This window comes from Theobroma cacao, chromosome 3 (genome assembly GCF_053813885.1).
Source record: "Theobroma cacao isolate CCN51 chromosome 3, ASM5381388v1, whole genome shotgun sequence".
Classification (NCBI taxonomy): domain Eukaryota; kingdom Viridiplantae; phylum Streptophyta; class Magnoliopsida; order Malvales; family Malvaceae; genus Theobroma; species Theobroma cacao.
Genome location: NC_142641.1, coordinates 6,286,601 through 6,302,311, shown reverse-complemented (window position 1 = coordinate 6,302,311; position 15,711 = coordinate 6,286,601). Strand labels below are relative to the sequence as shown.

At 33.4% G+C, this 15,711-nt stretch overlaps 2 protein-coding genes across 4 annotated transcripts; one reads left to right on the top strand and one right to left on the bottom strand.

Moving 5' to 3' along the window:
* Positions 1–4,305: 4,305 nt before the first annotated feature.
* On the top strand, positions 4,306–10,764 carry LOC18604336 (Vacuolar protein sorting-associated protein 26). 3 transcript variants are annotated; one of them, XM_018117883.2, is made up of 12 exons: positions 4,307–4,538; positions 4,632–4,724; positions 4,844–4,908; positions 6,443–6,497; positions 6,988–7,077; positions 7,168–7,252; positions 7,338–7,433; positions 7,616–7,800; positions 7,913–8,001; positions 9,193–9,292; positions 9,367–9,407; positions 10,277–10,764. In XM_018117883.2, exons 1-12 carry the CDS (start codon positions 4,482–4,484, stop codon positions 10,302–10,304), a joined length of 984 nt encoding a protein of 327 aa, XP_017973372.2. In that variant the 5' UTR covers positions 4,307–4,481; the 3' UTR covers positions 10,305–10,764. The 3 variants fall into 3 exon arrangements, with proteins under 3 accessions (XP_088660619.1, XP_017973372.2, XP_007036810.3); XM_007036748.3 differs by having other exon boundaries at positions 10,183–10,764; XM_088804493.1 differs by lacking the exon at positions 10,277–10,764 and having other exon boundaries at positions 4,306–4,538; positions 9,367–9,472.
* A 2,196-nt stretch (positions 10,765–12,960) lies between these two features.
* On the bottom strand, positions 12,961–15,711 carry LOC18604334 (Galactose mutarotase-like superfamily protein). Its single transcript, XM_007036744.3, has 5 exons — positions 15,530–15,711; positions 15,352–15,401; positions 14,992–15,118; positions 13,728–13,832; positions 12,961–13,646 (listed from the first exon to the last, which is right to left on the bottom strand). Exons 1-5 carry the CDS (start codon positions 15,633–15,635, stop codon positions 13,024–13,026), a joined length of 1,011 nt encoding a protein of 336 aa, XP_007036806.3. The 5' UTR covers positions 15,636–15,711; the 3' UTR covers positions 12,961–13,023.

Sequence of the window (15,711 nt, the reverse complement as noted above, 5' to 3'; positions counted from 1 at the left end):
TTTTGCTTTGATAAATTGGTTAGTAATGTAATTACCATGCTATGCCCTTGAGATTTGATCAATTGGTGGATTAAAGATTAGCTACTGCAGTGGTGGGGGGTTCCGTGGACCAGCTTATTAGAGGGGCACGGTAAACTCCTTTATATTCTCACCTCGGTCGTAGAGGCGCGTAGGGTATCTCCTGAGGTGGGCTTTTTGAGTGCACTTCTCGTTAACCACCACGTGAGAGTGAGACTCAGCCAACGCCAAGGAACGGCTGTGATGCTCAATGAAAAATGTGTTTTATGTGATATATGAATTTTTAACAGTCTTGGCGGTCTCAGTGGGATATCTTGACAAAGGTACCCGCGAGAATTATTTTGTCAAGAGCCAAGTTTTGTGACATATATAAGCCATGTTGATTAATTGAGTAAACTGAATATTCATGTTATGAAACATATATTGGAAAAAAAATATTTTAATTCGTCTCCATTTACTCGCCTTTAGATAGTTTAGATGGTGTCTTTTTACTCACTGGGATTTTATAATCTCACCACCCTCAAATCCCCACATTTCAAGCTCAGGATAACCGGTAGATAGCCGATTGCATCAAGGACTTCAGTTAGCCTTGTATCGACAAAATTGTAGGTTCACAGACCTGCATCTTATTGGTTAGTTGGGGGCCCACGTGTCATTGTAAAAGTAATTTTATACTTTAGTTATTTAATTTAAAGTATGTATGAACATATTTAGCTTTTACATCATGTTTTTGGCGGGTTTTCGATATTTTTGAAGAAAAATGATGAAAATGCCCCTGTGAGCCAGAAAATAATATTTTATTATTTTGATTTGGAAACGACTTATGATTTCTTGAAATACGAGATTTAATAACAGTTGCTCACCGGGGAGATACAGAAGCTGATACGAGAGCCTTGCGAGGTTTCGATTGGCATTCGGGGTGAAAAATGTCTGTCGAGGCTTCGCGACAGTTGTCACGGGCCCGATGGAGAGTTTCAGAGCGTGACAATATAACATGTATTATTGGCAGATTAAGATAAGCAGTTATAGAATATAGGGCAATAGTATAATGTAAAGATCGTATCAATATTATCATAACGTGTGAGTCTGGAAGCTCAACTATTCGACTTAAAAGGAATCACCATTAATCTTTTTTATTTAGGTGTAATTGACCACCCAAGTGAATCTATTTTTCAATTGAGGTCCTAAGTTTGACTTGGGTTCATCAAAATAATAGGTTCTAGTCTACGGAACATATTTAGGGTTCGAAAGTTCATTTACGTGTGAGGAAAGTATTAGCACCCTCACAAAACCCATTTGATTGGTACTCTATTAATTATGTATCCTTTAAACCTTATTAAATGAAATCTAGTTCAATATTATATTTCCTTACATATTTCTAATTTATTAATTTTTTGAAATAAATAAAAATTCTTGACATTGAAAATTTCTCAAAATCTCCTAAACGTTTATGGTAAAATTTTGGAAAATTCTCACCTAGAAATTCTCAAGAAGTCACTTTTGGTTTTCTTGAGATTTTATCATTGGAGAATTTATTTATTTAATTTCATAATTTTATCTTTTAATTTATTTTTTTCTATTTTTATTTTATTAGTTGTTCAAAATAAATAAAAATTCTTAATATTGAAAATTTTTCAAAATCTCCCAAACGGTCATGGTAAATTTTGAAAAATTCTCTCATCTAGAAATTCCCAATAAGCCACTTTTGGTTTTCTAAAGATTTCATCAGTAGAGAATTTATTTATTTAATTCTATTCTAGTTCAATATTCGATTTTTATTTTCCTTATATATTATAAATAGAAATCCTCGATATTGAAAATTTTCAAAATCTCCCAAACGCTTATAGTAAAAGTTTAAAAAATTCTCTCACCCAGAAATTTCCCAAGAAGCCATTTTGATTTTCTTGAGATTTAGAGCCTGTTTGGCTTAATTTTTTTTTAGCTTAAAAACTATTATGAAGCTCTTATAAAAAATAATAGTTTTTAAAGTTAAGCTAAAGTTGTTTGTTAAATTTCATTTTATAAGTTTTTTTTATAAGTTATAATTTTGGTTAAAATTATTGTAGAGGGTATTGTTTTTAGAGGGTAATATTCTAATTATCTTTAACAGATGAGGATATTTTTTAAACAAAAATAAAAATTCTCTTGTATTTTTAAAAGAAAAGAAGAAAAAGCTCATCACAAGAGCTTTTCCTGAAGTTCTTTTTTTTTAAAATTTTATTATTTAAAAAAAAACTACTTTTTTTTAAAGAGCTTTTCAAAATTTATGTTTGGCTTTACTTTTGCTTTTAAGAGATAGATAAGCTGAAAAAAAGTCAAGCCAAACAAGCACTTAATCATTAGAAAACTTATATAAATTATGAATTAGCTTTTAATTTTAACAGACCCAAATAAATAAATAAAAATAAAAATCATAAAAGAAAATAATTCAATATATTTAAAAACAAATCAATAAAAAAAGTATAAGTACTCACCTAAGTGGGTTGAGAAACCCAAAAAGAAAACTAAGTTATTGGATCAAAGTTACCTAAATAAATTGAAGTGAGCCAAAATAACAAGAGTGAGCTAGATCCATGAGATTCAACCAACAAAACTTCCTCCTTTTAATTGAAATAAAACTATGTCATTTTCCTTATAATATAAAAGCTCCCTTTTCCTTTATTTCCTACTTCTTCTTTCCTTAACTGAGAGCTTCTTCCTCTAAAGAAAAGAAATCTTTCCCCTTTTCAAATTTCGGTCATCGGCCACCATGTCCACCACTATCCATCGTCGTTGATCGTCGACAACGGAATTTTACCAAATTTTATTAGAAAAATCCTCACAATACTTTCATCCCTTTAATCGAAATAGTTTTTTTAGAAACTAAGTTGATTTTTCTAGATCTAAAAATATGGAAAATTTCAAAACTCAAAAAACTCCACAAACTCTTTTTCTTTCCCTTTCTGATCTGAGGCTTGTTTTGCACTTCTATTTGAATTAATTTTTGAGTTTCGATTCGATCTTAGTCCTTTTTAGACTTAATCTAAAAGTAGGATTAGTGTAAACATATCTTAACTTTCATATTTATCTCTTTTCTTTTCTTTTTTTATATTTTCTTGATTTTCATATTTTTTATTTATTTTCCAAAATTTGTTACACTCGAACAAATTGGGGTGTCTACAAATATAAAATAGTTACTAATTTTTAATAGTATTTGTCTTTTATATGTAAAATGAATGGCTAAAAACTGTTAAATTCAGTTGATTTATTTATTCAATGATGATTGTGTCCTATGTATATTGAGAAATAAGAAGACCTTCTTGACTTTTTTATTTTGTTTAATGAATTTGATAGATATTTATTGAAATTTAAACATTTATGTGTAAAAGATATGTTTAAATACTATAGATTTAGGTTTATGTAAAATAAAAAGATATAGACATAAAATAATATTAAATTGTAATTAATAAATATTAGATGAATCAATCCTCTAAGTATTAAAAGTTAAAAATTATTATTTTCAAGTATTTTTTATTGAAATAAATAAAAGTAGAAAGAGATTCTTTAAATTTCAAAAACAAGGTAATTCTGACATAAGGTGTATAAAAAAATTCAACCAATTAACCCAATCAGTTATCCTACTTAAAACAGTAATTATCCAAAGAAGACAATAGTCATATCAAAGGTTGTTAGATGTATAAAAAAATATTAAAAAATGAGAGAGTATATAACCTGTACTATTGGTAGATTAAAATAAACTATTGTAGAATATAAAGTAACAGTATAATGTAAAGATCCTATCAATATAAAATAGTTATTAATTTCTAGTAGTATTTGTCTTTTATATATAAAATGAATGGCTAAAGATTGATAAATTTAATTGATTTGTTTATTAAATGATAAGTGCTATGTATAATGAGAAATGCGTAAATCTTCTTGATTTTTTTATTTTATTTAATGAATAAGATGCATATTTATTAAAATTTAAATATTTATGTATAAAAGATATGTCTAAATAGTATAGATTCAGATTTATGCAAAATAAGATGATATAGATAAAAATAATATTAAATTATAATTGATAAATATTAAATAAATCTAAATATTAAAAATTAGAAATTATTATTTTTATTTTTTTTATTAAATATAAATAAATATAAAAGTATCTATTTAAATGTAAAAAATAATATAATTTTTACATAAAATATAAAAAAAATTAATTCAATTGAGAATAACATGATTCAATCAATTAACCCAACTATATATACTACTTTATATATATTATAGATATTTTTTAATTTAAAATTATATTTATAATAAACATTTCAAAAGAAGTCACTCTAATATGGTATAATATGGAGGATTGGACCGGAATCGGAGCTGGCTCTAACCACCTGGAAAATATTTAATGCTGGAAGCTTTCAAGGTGCAAATCTGAGAGCAGTAGTGGGTGAGCTGAAGTGCAGGCCGTAGAGATAGAGGCGATGCCAACAAGAATAGAGCTCAAGCTCTCCCGACCCAACCGCATCTATCGCCCTTCCGTGCGCTCTCACTTTCTCTACCTTCTCCAATAATCAAATAAAAATGGGGATTTACAATGGATTTTTCTTTTAATGTTTTTATTTCTCTTATAGGAGCCTCTTCAAGGCAAAATCGTGGTGAAGTCTGCTTCTTCCATTTCTCACTATGGAATTCGCATGGCCCTCAACGGATCAGTCAACCTCCAGGTCCCATTTCTGTAATCACTTGTTTGTTCATGGAGAGAAACACAGACATGCAGCCACAATTTTAAGTAACTAATATTGTTTTTTTTTTCCTTTTTTTTTTACCTCTTCTTCGTTTGAAGGTTCGAGGAGGATCGGCAGGCGTAATCGAGTCCTTTTACGGTGTTGTCAAGCCGATTACCATCCTGTACGTTTGGCTTGCTTTCTTCTAATTGAAAATTAGGAAATAAATTCACCATTTAAATGTGTGGAGAGTAGTTGAGATGAATCTTGAAATTTTACGTCAATAATAAGCAGGGTTTCTTATAAATGACTACAAAAATCTGATCACGGATAGTGCTTTTAAACCTTTTTTAACAAATCTGAATTTGTCCACATACTTTACAATTTGCTATACATTCATATTTGCAAGCGTCTGTCTTGTGTCCTACCTAACTATTCATTGGTAACCGCCTTGAAAATTTGCTCAAGTGGTAAAACTTGCAATTTGATTCGTTAGGATAGGTGTGATTGTATGAATTGGATAATTGTGCAAATGACGTAAAAGATTAGTTTGAAGTCTATATTGACAATGGAGAGGAATTAATTTCTATGTCATTATAGTTAAATGGTCGCTATTTGCTTCTTATGATTTAGAAAGTTTTAAATGTCAACATCTGAGGCCTCATAGCTTGAGTAGTTGGACATGAATACATGATCCTTGGCCTAATGTCCTTGTAGAAGGCATTGAGGTGTTTTTTTGAGAGTTAGGTATGGTTCTTGATGCTTAAATATTTTCTAGTTGTTGTGTGGTTTGTTCTAGTAAGCAACAGTTGGCATTTCTCTAGTTGAAAAGGCTTATGATGAATTTATGAAGCAAGAATGCACCCAAATAAACTAAAACCAAAAACTTACCTTGAAAAGCTTTTTGAATAACTTCTCCAGGCTTTAAGTTGAACCATTAGCCTCTTTATGCTCCAGGATTTGGAATGCAATCACTTAATTGAAAAGCACTCTTACCAAAAAAAAACCATAACTTTTCTCTTTGTTTGTTGTTCTTCTTGGTCGATAAATGGCCTTTGTTCTATATTTTGTTTTTCTATGAAATCTGTGCTGAGAGTTGAGTGAGTAAGAGAAAGAAAGGGAGTAGTTCTTATAAGTAGTGGGTGGTACCACTATTGAAAAACTTTGGTAACTATCCAACTTTCCCTTTCTTTTTAATTTTTATTTGAGAGTTGGGTCAGGTTGGCCCATCATGGGTGCCCAGCCCACTCTCAAATCCAATAGCTTAGAATGCTATTCTTGTTATGTTAAGTTCTCTCTGCCAATCTGCAACTCTAGATCAGGTATGCCTAGGAAACTCTGGTACAGGAATAAGTTTTAGGCTTCGAAGAAGGGTGCTTGAAGTCTCTATGAGGAAGAACTGTTTGACAATGCTAGACATGACATTTTTGCTAGCTTTTGCATTATGTTTTTTTAGTGAAGCTTGGAAATTTACTTGCTGTATGCATCATGGCACCCCTTTTACTCGTCTATTACATGTTGGGATTTCCTAAATAACCAAAAGGCATATTTTTTATAAAATTACCATTGTCTTGGTTACACTTTCTGTCCTGTGTATTTGGCCTATATGACAATATGCAGGAATGAATTGATCCTTTAAATGTTCTCAATCTATCTCTTCTTCTGTTGGGCCTATGTGAAAATCTCTACAAGTGATTTTTTTTTTCTTGTTTGCACAGGAGTAAGAGCCTTGACATTAAACCATCTGGAAAGATTGTTTCAGGTACAACAGAGGTATTGCATCAATTGTGAACTATATAATTATAGTATGTGTATGTATTTGTGCACATTGTATTTCATTTTCCCTTTTAATTCCTACTATTTTTTTTCTTGGCATGTTATATTTGTTCCTTTTCACATGATAAATATGTTTTTTTATAAATTTATTTATTTTTAAATTTTGAACAATGAGGAAAGATAACTCACACATACGGGTGCATGCTTAAGTGAGAGATTCACGAGTCCTATGATGAGATGATAAAATTGAAATAGTGGTACTTTAGCATACACCACAAAGCTCATAAAGTCTAACCTTAAGGGAGTTGATCTCTTAGGAATACCAAAAGGGCAGAGTTTTGGTTTCTGTGTGTTGGTGAGCAGAGTCTAAGAACAATATCAAGTTTGATATAACTATCTTTTAATTTAACTTTCTGTCCTTTATTCTCATTTTTTTCAACTGCAAGTACGTCATATCTCCTTTAGTCATACTTGTTTATTGTGGCAGATACCATTCTCTATAATTCTGAGGAATTCTAAAGAAGATAATTTGGAAAGATTTTATGAAACATTCCATGGAACAAATATTAGCATCCAGGTGAATATTTACTTATAGTAGAGCTCTTTCTCTGTTTAATCTTGTTATTTAGATCACTATTGGATTCTTTCTTATTTTCAACTGCAATAGTATTTGGCAACTGTAGATATAATGAGAGGATACCTGCATAAACCATTATCTGCTATAGTGGAATTCATAGTTGAAAGTGATAGAGGTATGGCTCAGTTTAAAATCTTCCTCTCAATTATATCCACATGAATTAGATTAAATAGTCTTTGCCTTTTCTGATATGTTTTCAGCTGATCTTCTTGATCAACCGATTCCTCCTGAGATAGTTATCTTTTACATTACTCAAGACACTCAAAGACATCCTATACTTCCTGAACTGAAATCAGGTTTCTGCAATTTCCCATTTTCTTGGTCTAGTATCCTTTACTTTGAAATGCAGGGAATGTCTGATTTGTTATTCATATTTTTGTAAGGGATTGGATGATCTGGAGCTTCAGCATCATTGCATTTGAATCCTTATCATAGTGTTTTCATGATCCCCTTGCTGACTAGATGTTTGGCTGAATAGGTGGCTTTCGCATCATAGGAAGAATATCCACACAACGTTCGATGCTTGAACCTCTCAGTGGAGAACTAACAGTTGAAGCATCTGCAATTCCAATTTGTTCCATTGACATTCACTTACTTCGTGTGGAGTCGATTCTTCTCGGGGAAAAAATCGTCACTGAAACCTCTTTGATACAGACTACACAGGTGCAATTCTTCACACCCAGTGGAACTGTTTTAATTTATTTGATATATCTTGGCCAAAAACGAAAAAATCAGTTGATGTATCATTTGACATCTTTTATTTATTCTTTTCTAGGTAGCAGATGGAGATGTCTGTCGTAATATGACTCTGCCGATATATGTTGTACTCCCCCGTCTTTTGACTTGTCCAACTGTCTTAGCTGGGTGAGTTGCAGAATTTTTTTTTCTATATCCCAGTAAAGTTTGCAACTAACCAGTGATTAAATTTGTATTATTTATTATGTCTACCAAAATGAATATCTTAAATAAATTATAGGGAACTTTTTGGCAGCATAAATTGCCATAATGTAGAGTCTGCTTTTATGTTATCGGGATATTCTAACCTTGCTACATATAATGCATATACTTAAATTCAAGATGTTTGGGACCCTAGTTATAGTTAAAGAAGCTGAAAACCTAAGAGGTTGAAATTTGGGCATATGCTGATAGCTATTGTAATATCTTGCACCAAAAAGGGCTGCTAAAACTGACAAGTTTAGATGACGAAAAAGAAGTATCTTCTTGGTTTTTTTTCCTTCTTGAAGGTATAGGCCTTTTGCATCAGTTTAGTCTATTGAATATCTGGGTGCAGGCATGTTCCTCGTTGCATGGAATATTATTCCATAATGAGTGAACATCCAATCCATGGTATATTTTACCTAATTTTTGTGGGAGCAGGGCTTTGTTATCCATCAGAATGAAAGATAGTTTACAAAGTTCATGTGAACTTAAGATAGAGAAATCAGGCCCTTACCCTAGCATTATACTTCTTTCTATCTTGGGTCATATCTGGCTGTGGGGTAGAAATCTTGTAATAGAGAGGATTGATTATAAAAGATTTGAGATCGTTCTGATTGGAATTCATCTCCTATTATCCTTTCTTGCAAATTCATCATCCGAATTGCTTTCTAGCATAACTTTTCTTTTTCCTTTTTTCCTGCCCAGGCCCTAGGAATGTTAATAGTTGCTAAGTCATGTTAACCTTTATATGTTTATGTTGACTTTATGGTCTGTTACGGTGGCTACTAACAGCATTATCTTGGTTAATTCAAACATGTTTGTCATAATTTACAGTAGCTTACTAGATCCCGACGGGTTTATATTGAAATACACATTTTCAATTAAAAAAGGAGTATGTGAAAATTCAAGAAAATCACCAGGGAAAGTCTTGATTAATTATCGATATCAATCATGCAGCAAGAATTATCTGTTCACATTTCTTCATGATAATAGATGTGACAATTGACACCGTTATTGTAACTTTATTTATACATACATACATACATATATATATACATACATACATATATATATATATATATATATATATATATGTATTTCAAATGCATTGTGCAGTCCATTCTCCATTGAATTCAAAGTTGCTATAGTCATCAGCTTTCAGTCTGAGTTGTCCAAATTACATCCCAAATCTGATCCGAGAACTCCAAGACTATGGGTAAGCATTATTCCAGGTTTCTGTTGCATATCAAAGCCTTTTGCCGTATCTAAAACTGTCTTTTCAAATTTCAGACGGCGATGGAAACTCTTCCACTTGAACTTGTTCGAACAAGGTGAGGTCCACAAATTTATGAATATCACTCTGAGTAACAAGTATAGCTGGAAATGAAATAGAAAAGTGAAGAAAGAAACTTATGTTTATTTATGCATCTTATTGATAATTTGTGCTTGATTATATGCTAGTGGCTTTCAAATTGTAATTCGCAAATGTTGGAAACTTCAATTGCTTTGATTAAATGTAGGGTAGGAAGATTGTTTTGTCATTGGTTGAAATTGCCCCTCTCTGTAGAATTGTATCCTAAACTCAATTTTATAAATAAAAATGCAACTTTTTAGAAGGTAGCATGAGAAACTTGAAAATAAAGTATCAAACTCATAATACAATCCCATGAGATTGAATAATTACCTATATTTCAATAAGATTCAATAACCTATACTTGGACGATGAGTAATCCAATTTCCAACCCTATCCTCCTTTCCAAGTAGATACCAAACATGGTAGAAGATCATTTTTATCCTATTCTTCCACCATCAAGTGCACCAAACACCCTTTAAACATATAATGAAGTAAAATTGTCATGGGAAATGAATCAGAAGGTGAAGCTTCTAGAAGAGATGCAGATATTAATACATGCTTCTTCCTACCTCTTGTGACTGGGAAAGCTGAATGAAGTCAATAAACCATATTGAGGAAATACTAAAGATGGAAATGCCTTGCTTCTCCATCTTATTATTAACTTCTTGCAATTATTACATGTTCTTTTTTTTTAAAAAAAAAAGTAAACCTATAATGCACTGAAGCTACTATTGATTATTTCTTATTATCAGCCCCTCCCTTTTTGTGTGATCTCCAAGAAGCATACAATGTGAAGCACTGTCAGCATATCTATGGTGTTCATTGGTTCTCTTGGCAAATTTGCAGTGCATTTGACTCCAACGCTAAGGACTGATACAAAGCATTCCCAGATGTTCCCAATGCTCATGTCTCTGCCGCTTTGGCCAGTTTGATTAAAGACTCCTTCATTTTCGAATTTGATTAAAGGAACAACTATCTCCACCAGACAATCACGCAGAGCCATCTTAACATAACCATGTAGGTTCCAATCTCCTGTAAACATGCTGCTTGTGGGACATTTGCTTGTACACAACTCCATTAAAAGGATGCCATAGCTGTACAATTATGCAATTACAAACACTTCAAGTAACTGCCACTCTATCTGGGAAAGATCATATGCAGAATGTATCAACTTTAATAGATGGTAAATTAAACAAAAAATCGTTTAACAGGTCATATAAACTCAACTCTATCGGAACTAGGAACTAATAGAGAAGGGAATTGCCTGGTGGAATGTATCCCATAGTTCCTCTTTGAATTGCTTTGCGCCTAAGTGGTCACTGTTAGAATTTAAATTTTCTCTCTTGATTTGTTCTTTTGTTTGGCATAACGTAATGCAACCCTTGACTTAGAAGATTTATTTACCTAATGCTAAGATGTGTTAGATTTTTGCATTTCAAGCTTTCTATATATAAACTACAGAATGAATGAATCAAACTGCAGAATACTTCTTTGTTCTCTTTTTTTTTTTCATATTTCTGCTATATGATATTACTACCGAAGACACCTTGTTAGCAAGAAATCACTAACATGGGCAGTAAGGTCACTACCAAGAAGAAAGTTGCTTGGCTTTAGATCACGATGGACAACCGGCCTGTCAAATTGGGAATGCGGATTCAGCCCCTGGACTAGATTCAAGTTTCTGGATTCCTGCTGCTCAGATGAAATTGGATGTAGCGAACATTCTAAACTCGTATATGGCATAACCTCGAACACCAAAGTTTTGAAGCCGTTGCCTTAAAAATCAATAGTTGAGGAAGAGGAAATGATCTTGGCAAGATTCCAATGCCCAAGGTTCCTTAGCACTTCACATTCAGCCATGACAGTCTTTAGAATCCCTTTATACACAGAACACTATCTTCCCTTACCAATTAAGTTGGTTGAAGAGAAAACCTGAGTTGCATGAAGGAGCTCTGCGTGTATAGGAAAGTTTTAGATATTTCTTTTTTTTAAAAAAAAAAGCTGACCCAACGGTTGATTGCAAAGTGACATGTCAAGGACAAAACAATGAATGAATTGATATCAGTGGAGAGATTTACAATTGAATCTAGTAACACACCTCTCAGGTGATTTTAGGGAAACTACAAGAGGCTTAGATTGGTGCAATTAGTCAAGGAAGTAGAAAACTTACGTCAAGGGGGTTGCTGCCAAAATTTAAAGGCTTCCCAAATTCTTCATACCATTCATCCCCATATATTATCAAGTAGTACGAGTCCTGAGGAATTGAGTGTTGATGCTAGAATACGCCCTGAAAACTTGTTTTGCCCAAGATTTGGGAGGGTCAAGCCCAAGTGAGGTGAAATCTGGCCTTATCAGCTATGGAAAAATGAATCATGGACGAGAAATTATATAGCTGTTTAGGAACTATACCCGAGAATCTGTTTGAAACCAACTGAAAGAATGGAGAGCTGTCCAAGCTCGACAGGAATGTTTCCTATAAGGTAGTTCTCCATCAGAGAAAGAAAAGGAGAGAAGAGATGTTCCCAAATGAAGGGGGAATTGTTCCTCTGAAATAGTTCATGGCAACGTCGAAGAAGATGGAGCGTCTTTGACAAAGAACCTAGCTCGATAGGAGTTATACTCCCAAGCTCAATTGCATTGAGGTTGACAACTCTGAGGTTCTAATAATGAGTAAAGTTATGCACTCGACTAACTTCTTGAGTGCTGATAGATGCAGAACAGTCACTCTTTGATGCCGACGACTGCACGTTACCTCCTTCGCCAATTGCAGAAATGAAGAGAATTATTCCATGCGCTGATGACCCTGTAAGGATCAACTGGCATTCGAGCCTTGATGGCAGGCAATGCTTGTCTGTCTGTCTGTCTTTCTGTCTCATTTGTGTACCGAGAAGCCGTTGCAGCCTTGATTTTAGTCATGGATTCAACATATTTTACATCACAAAGAATGGAAAAGCGTCAAAGAGAATAATTTAGCTAGCAATAGCATTTACCTAGCAGATTGTATTGCTCCACCTGTTCATCTTCTTCTTCAAGATCGCTTTAAAACAAGTTAACCATAGAAGCTTCATGAAGTTTCACGGAAATGCCTTTTTATGCATTATTATTTATGGTACAAAATATGAGTTAGAAACAAATAAAACTTCCTAGGACCAAAACTTGTGATGATGTTCAAAACTTAGCAAGACATGACTGACAAGCACCCCGCTTGCAATGGCCAAGGCTGATAATTATTACTATTCCTTTTGCGAGACTTGGCATCATCACGTACATACAAGAAATAAGAGACCAGAATGAAGTTCATCAGGATTAGAGTTAATGCAATAGGAACCTCAATGGTTGAAATTTTCCTCGGGTAGGAACGAATCTTGATTCTTTCCGCCCTTTTGAAGGGGGCAAACAAAAAACTCCAGTATATGGTAGCCATTTTTCAACTTTATTAAAGGCCTCTTGGATGATCAGAAAATACTTCCAACTCATCATCATATTATTAAAAGGCATAACTAAAAGGCAGCCATGTTCTGGCGCTCAAATTTAAAGAAAGCAAACCAACAGCACACTTTATTCCAATATGGACAGTCAAAAGAATGAAATATTTATTCAACCGAAAACTCAAACAACATGGTGTGTTGATACTTGTTACCAGGTTGAACAACAACTGATGGGAAGTTTGGTTGGTTTATGGCATTTGGAAATCCCTGTGTCTCCAAGCATAACCCTGAATGTTTATTATAAACAGCACCTCCTTTCCCAACAACTCTATTCACATAGTTAGCAGTGTAAAACTGCACCCCAGGGGCACTGGTCCACAAGTTAAGGACCCTTGCACTCGATGGGTCCTTCACTTTGGCAGCATGTTTCAAACCCAATTTTTCTTCCCCACCACCAAGCACATAGTTATGGTCATAACCCAAGCCTACCTCATGGATTGAAGTACCAACCTTCTTCTCAGCAGTGAAGTCGAAAGGGGTGCCTTTAACTGGCATGATTTCACCAGTCGGAATTGTGTTCTGATCCACAGGAGTTATATGTGATGCCCATATCTGGATTGAATGGTCAAGTATGTTCCCTGAGTTGTGGCCTGCTAAGTTCCAGTAAGTGTGTTGAGCTAAGTTAATTGGAGTGGCCTTGTTCTCAGGCACTGCTTCCATCTCAAGTTTCATTGTTGTGCTTGAAGTTAGAGTGTAAGTTGCAGTCACAGAAACATCGCCTGGGTAACCTTTAAACAGGAAAACAGGAACATTAGAGAGAAAAAAGAAGCATACATGCAGAGAGAGAGAGAGAGAGAGAGATAAATTACCTTCCTCACCATCAGCGCTGTGATACTTAAAAGTAATGGATGGGTTTTCGCCTTTCTTATATTCTACCACCTCCCATATTTTCTTGTCAAAACCCTTGAATCCACCTAAAGGAAAGAGAAAAAAGAAAAGAAAAGATACAATAGGAATGAAATATGATTGCTATATACATTCATACAACAAATGCCTCTGTGTGGAAACAATGAGTACATCTGAAATGGGTGTCAAAGTCAATCAACAGCAAAACTATTCATTACCAGTAAAAGAAAAAATTATTATAGGTTAATATAACGGTCCTTCTGACTGACAACAAACAAATTTAAGAAAGTCAAGTTTGCTGTTGCAAATTTGTTCTCTCTATTTTATGTCTGTCACTTGCTGTATCTAAAAACGATGCATGTCTGCCTAGCAAATGATCGTATAAACAAGAGTTAGAATGGACTCCCAATTCAAGTAAGCCCTCAAAAGTCACAACAGAATAATCAAATCAAAAAAAAGAAGAGCATTTCTGTTCATCATGTTTTCTTTCTTTCTGTTTTTTTTTTTTTGGTCCTTTCTGGAAATTAATCAGTTCTTATATCGCTCTGTGCAATGATAATAGCTATTTGCTAAATTATTAACAGCAGCTTCATCGTCTGAATGAAAACAGAAGGGGTCAAATAAAAAGGAAACATCTCAAATTCAATATCTTGTTCAATTTTATCTTTACAAAATAAAAAATTCTGAGGTGAAGCTTTCGTTTAAGAAAACTTATAAGGGAAAAAAAGGGAATGCAAAATTGATTCACAGACCCAAGCCAAATTAATAGATAGAGCAAAGTTCCAAGAATGTTTTTGACCTTTTCTCTCATATAGTTAACAACATATAGAATCAAAAATATTAATACTTTCCATTGCATCATCCATCAACAACCAATTGAAGCATGCAGAACATCAGTTTCATCTAGTTACTGCAGTCTCATTCTGGTCAGCCAAGACTACGACAAATATCTTTAATTATTTAAGAATTGATGGAAAATATTAAAGACCAAACAAATAGAGTGAAGACGATACTGAAAGTTCTTCATCATTCCTAGACATGACAATTTGAATCAAGCTTCAGAGAACCGCCATTTAACAGACCATAGTTAGATTTTTCTTTTTCAAGCAAATTAAATAATGTATGAACCAATGAACAATAATATAAATTACAAGGAAAAACAGCAGCACAAAAGACAGATCAAGAACAGTTGAGAAAAATGAAAAAAAGAAAAAGACAACTCTATACCATGGAGACTGTTTGGGGGGTTGTTAATTGGCAAAGAGTATTCAACTCCATTAAGAGTAAACTTGCCCTCTTTGATCCTGTTTGCCACCCTTCCCACAATGCAGCCAAAAAAAGGTGAAGCACCTTGCTGATCACATGTAAATTAACCCAAAATATATTAAAAAGATTAAAAAAAAAAAAATCACTTCCCAGTTCCCACATGTCAAAGTTTTCTTTCAATTGTAAGGGATCAGTATTACAAAGCCAGAAACCAATCATTGTGTAAGGAAAATTCCAAACATGATATTCAAAAGAAAAGTCATATGATTTTGCCAGCAATGTAGAATTAAATCTTCGAAATTAAGAGACGAGAGAATTTACCACATATGGTTCGAGAGAGTCGAATCCCAGGACAACATCAGCTAATTGACCTTCAAAGCCAAGAAGACCCATTGATCATTAACAATTGAGCATTCAGAAAAGAACAATAAATAAATAAATAATGGATTAAACAATGATTAGATTTAACCAGGAAAAGAAAAGATTTGACGGAGATTACCGTTCTTGTCAGGAACAGAGAGAGAGGTGATAGTGCAGCCATAGTTGGTGATCTTAACTTGCATGGTACCATTGTTGAGCTCGAAGATCTCTGGTTGGCCTGCCATTGAGACTTGAGTTGGTGTTCTGTCTTGGGAAGTAAAAGAGTTTGAAAGAGAGAGACTTTGAGAGCATTTTGGTACA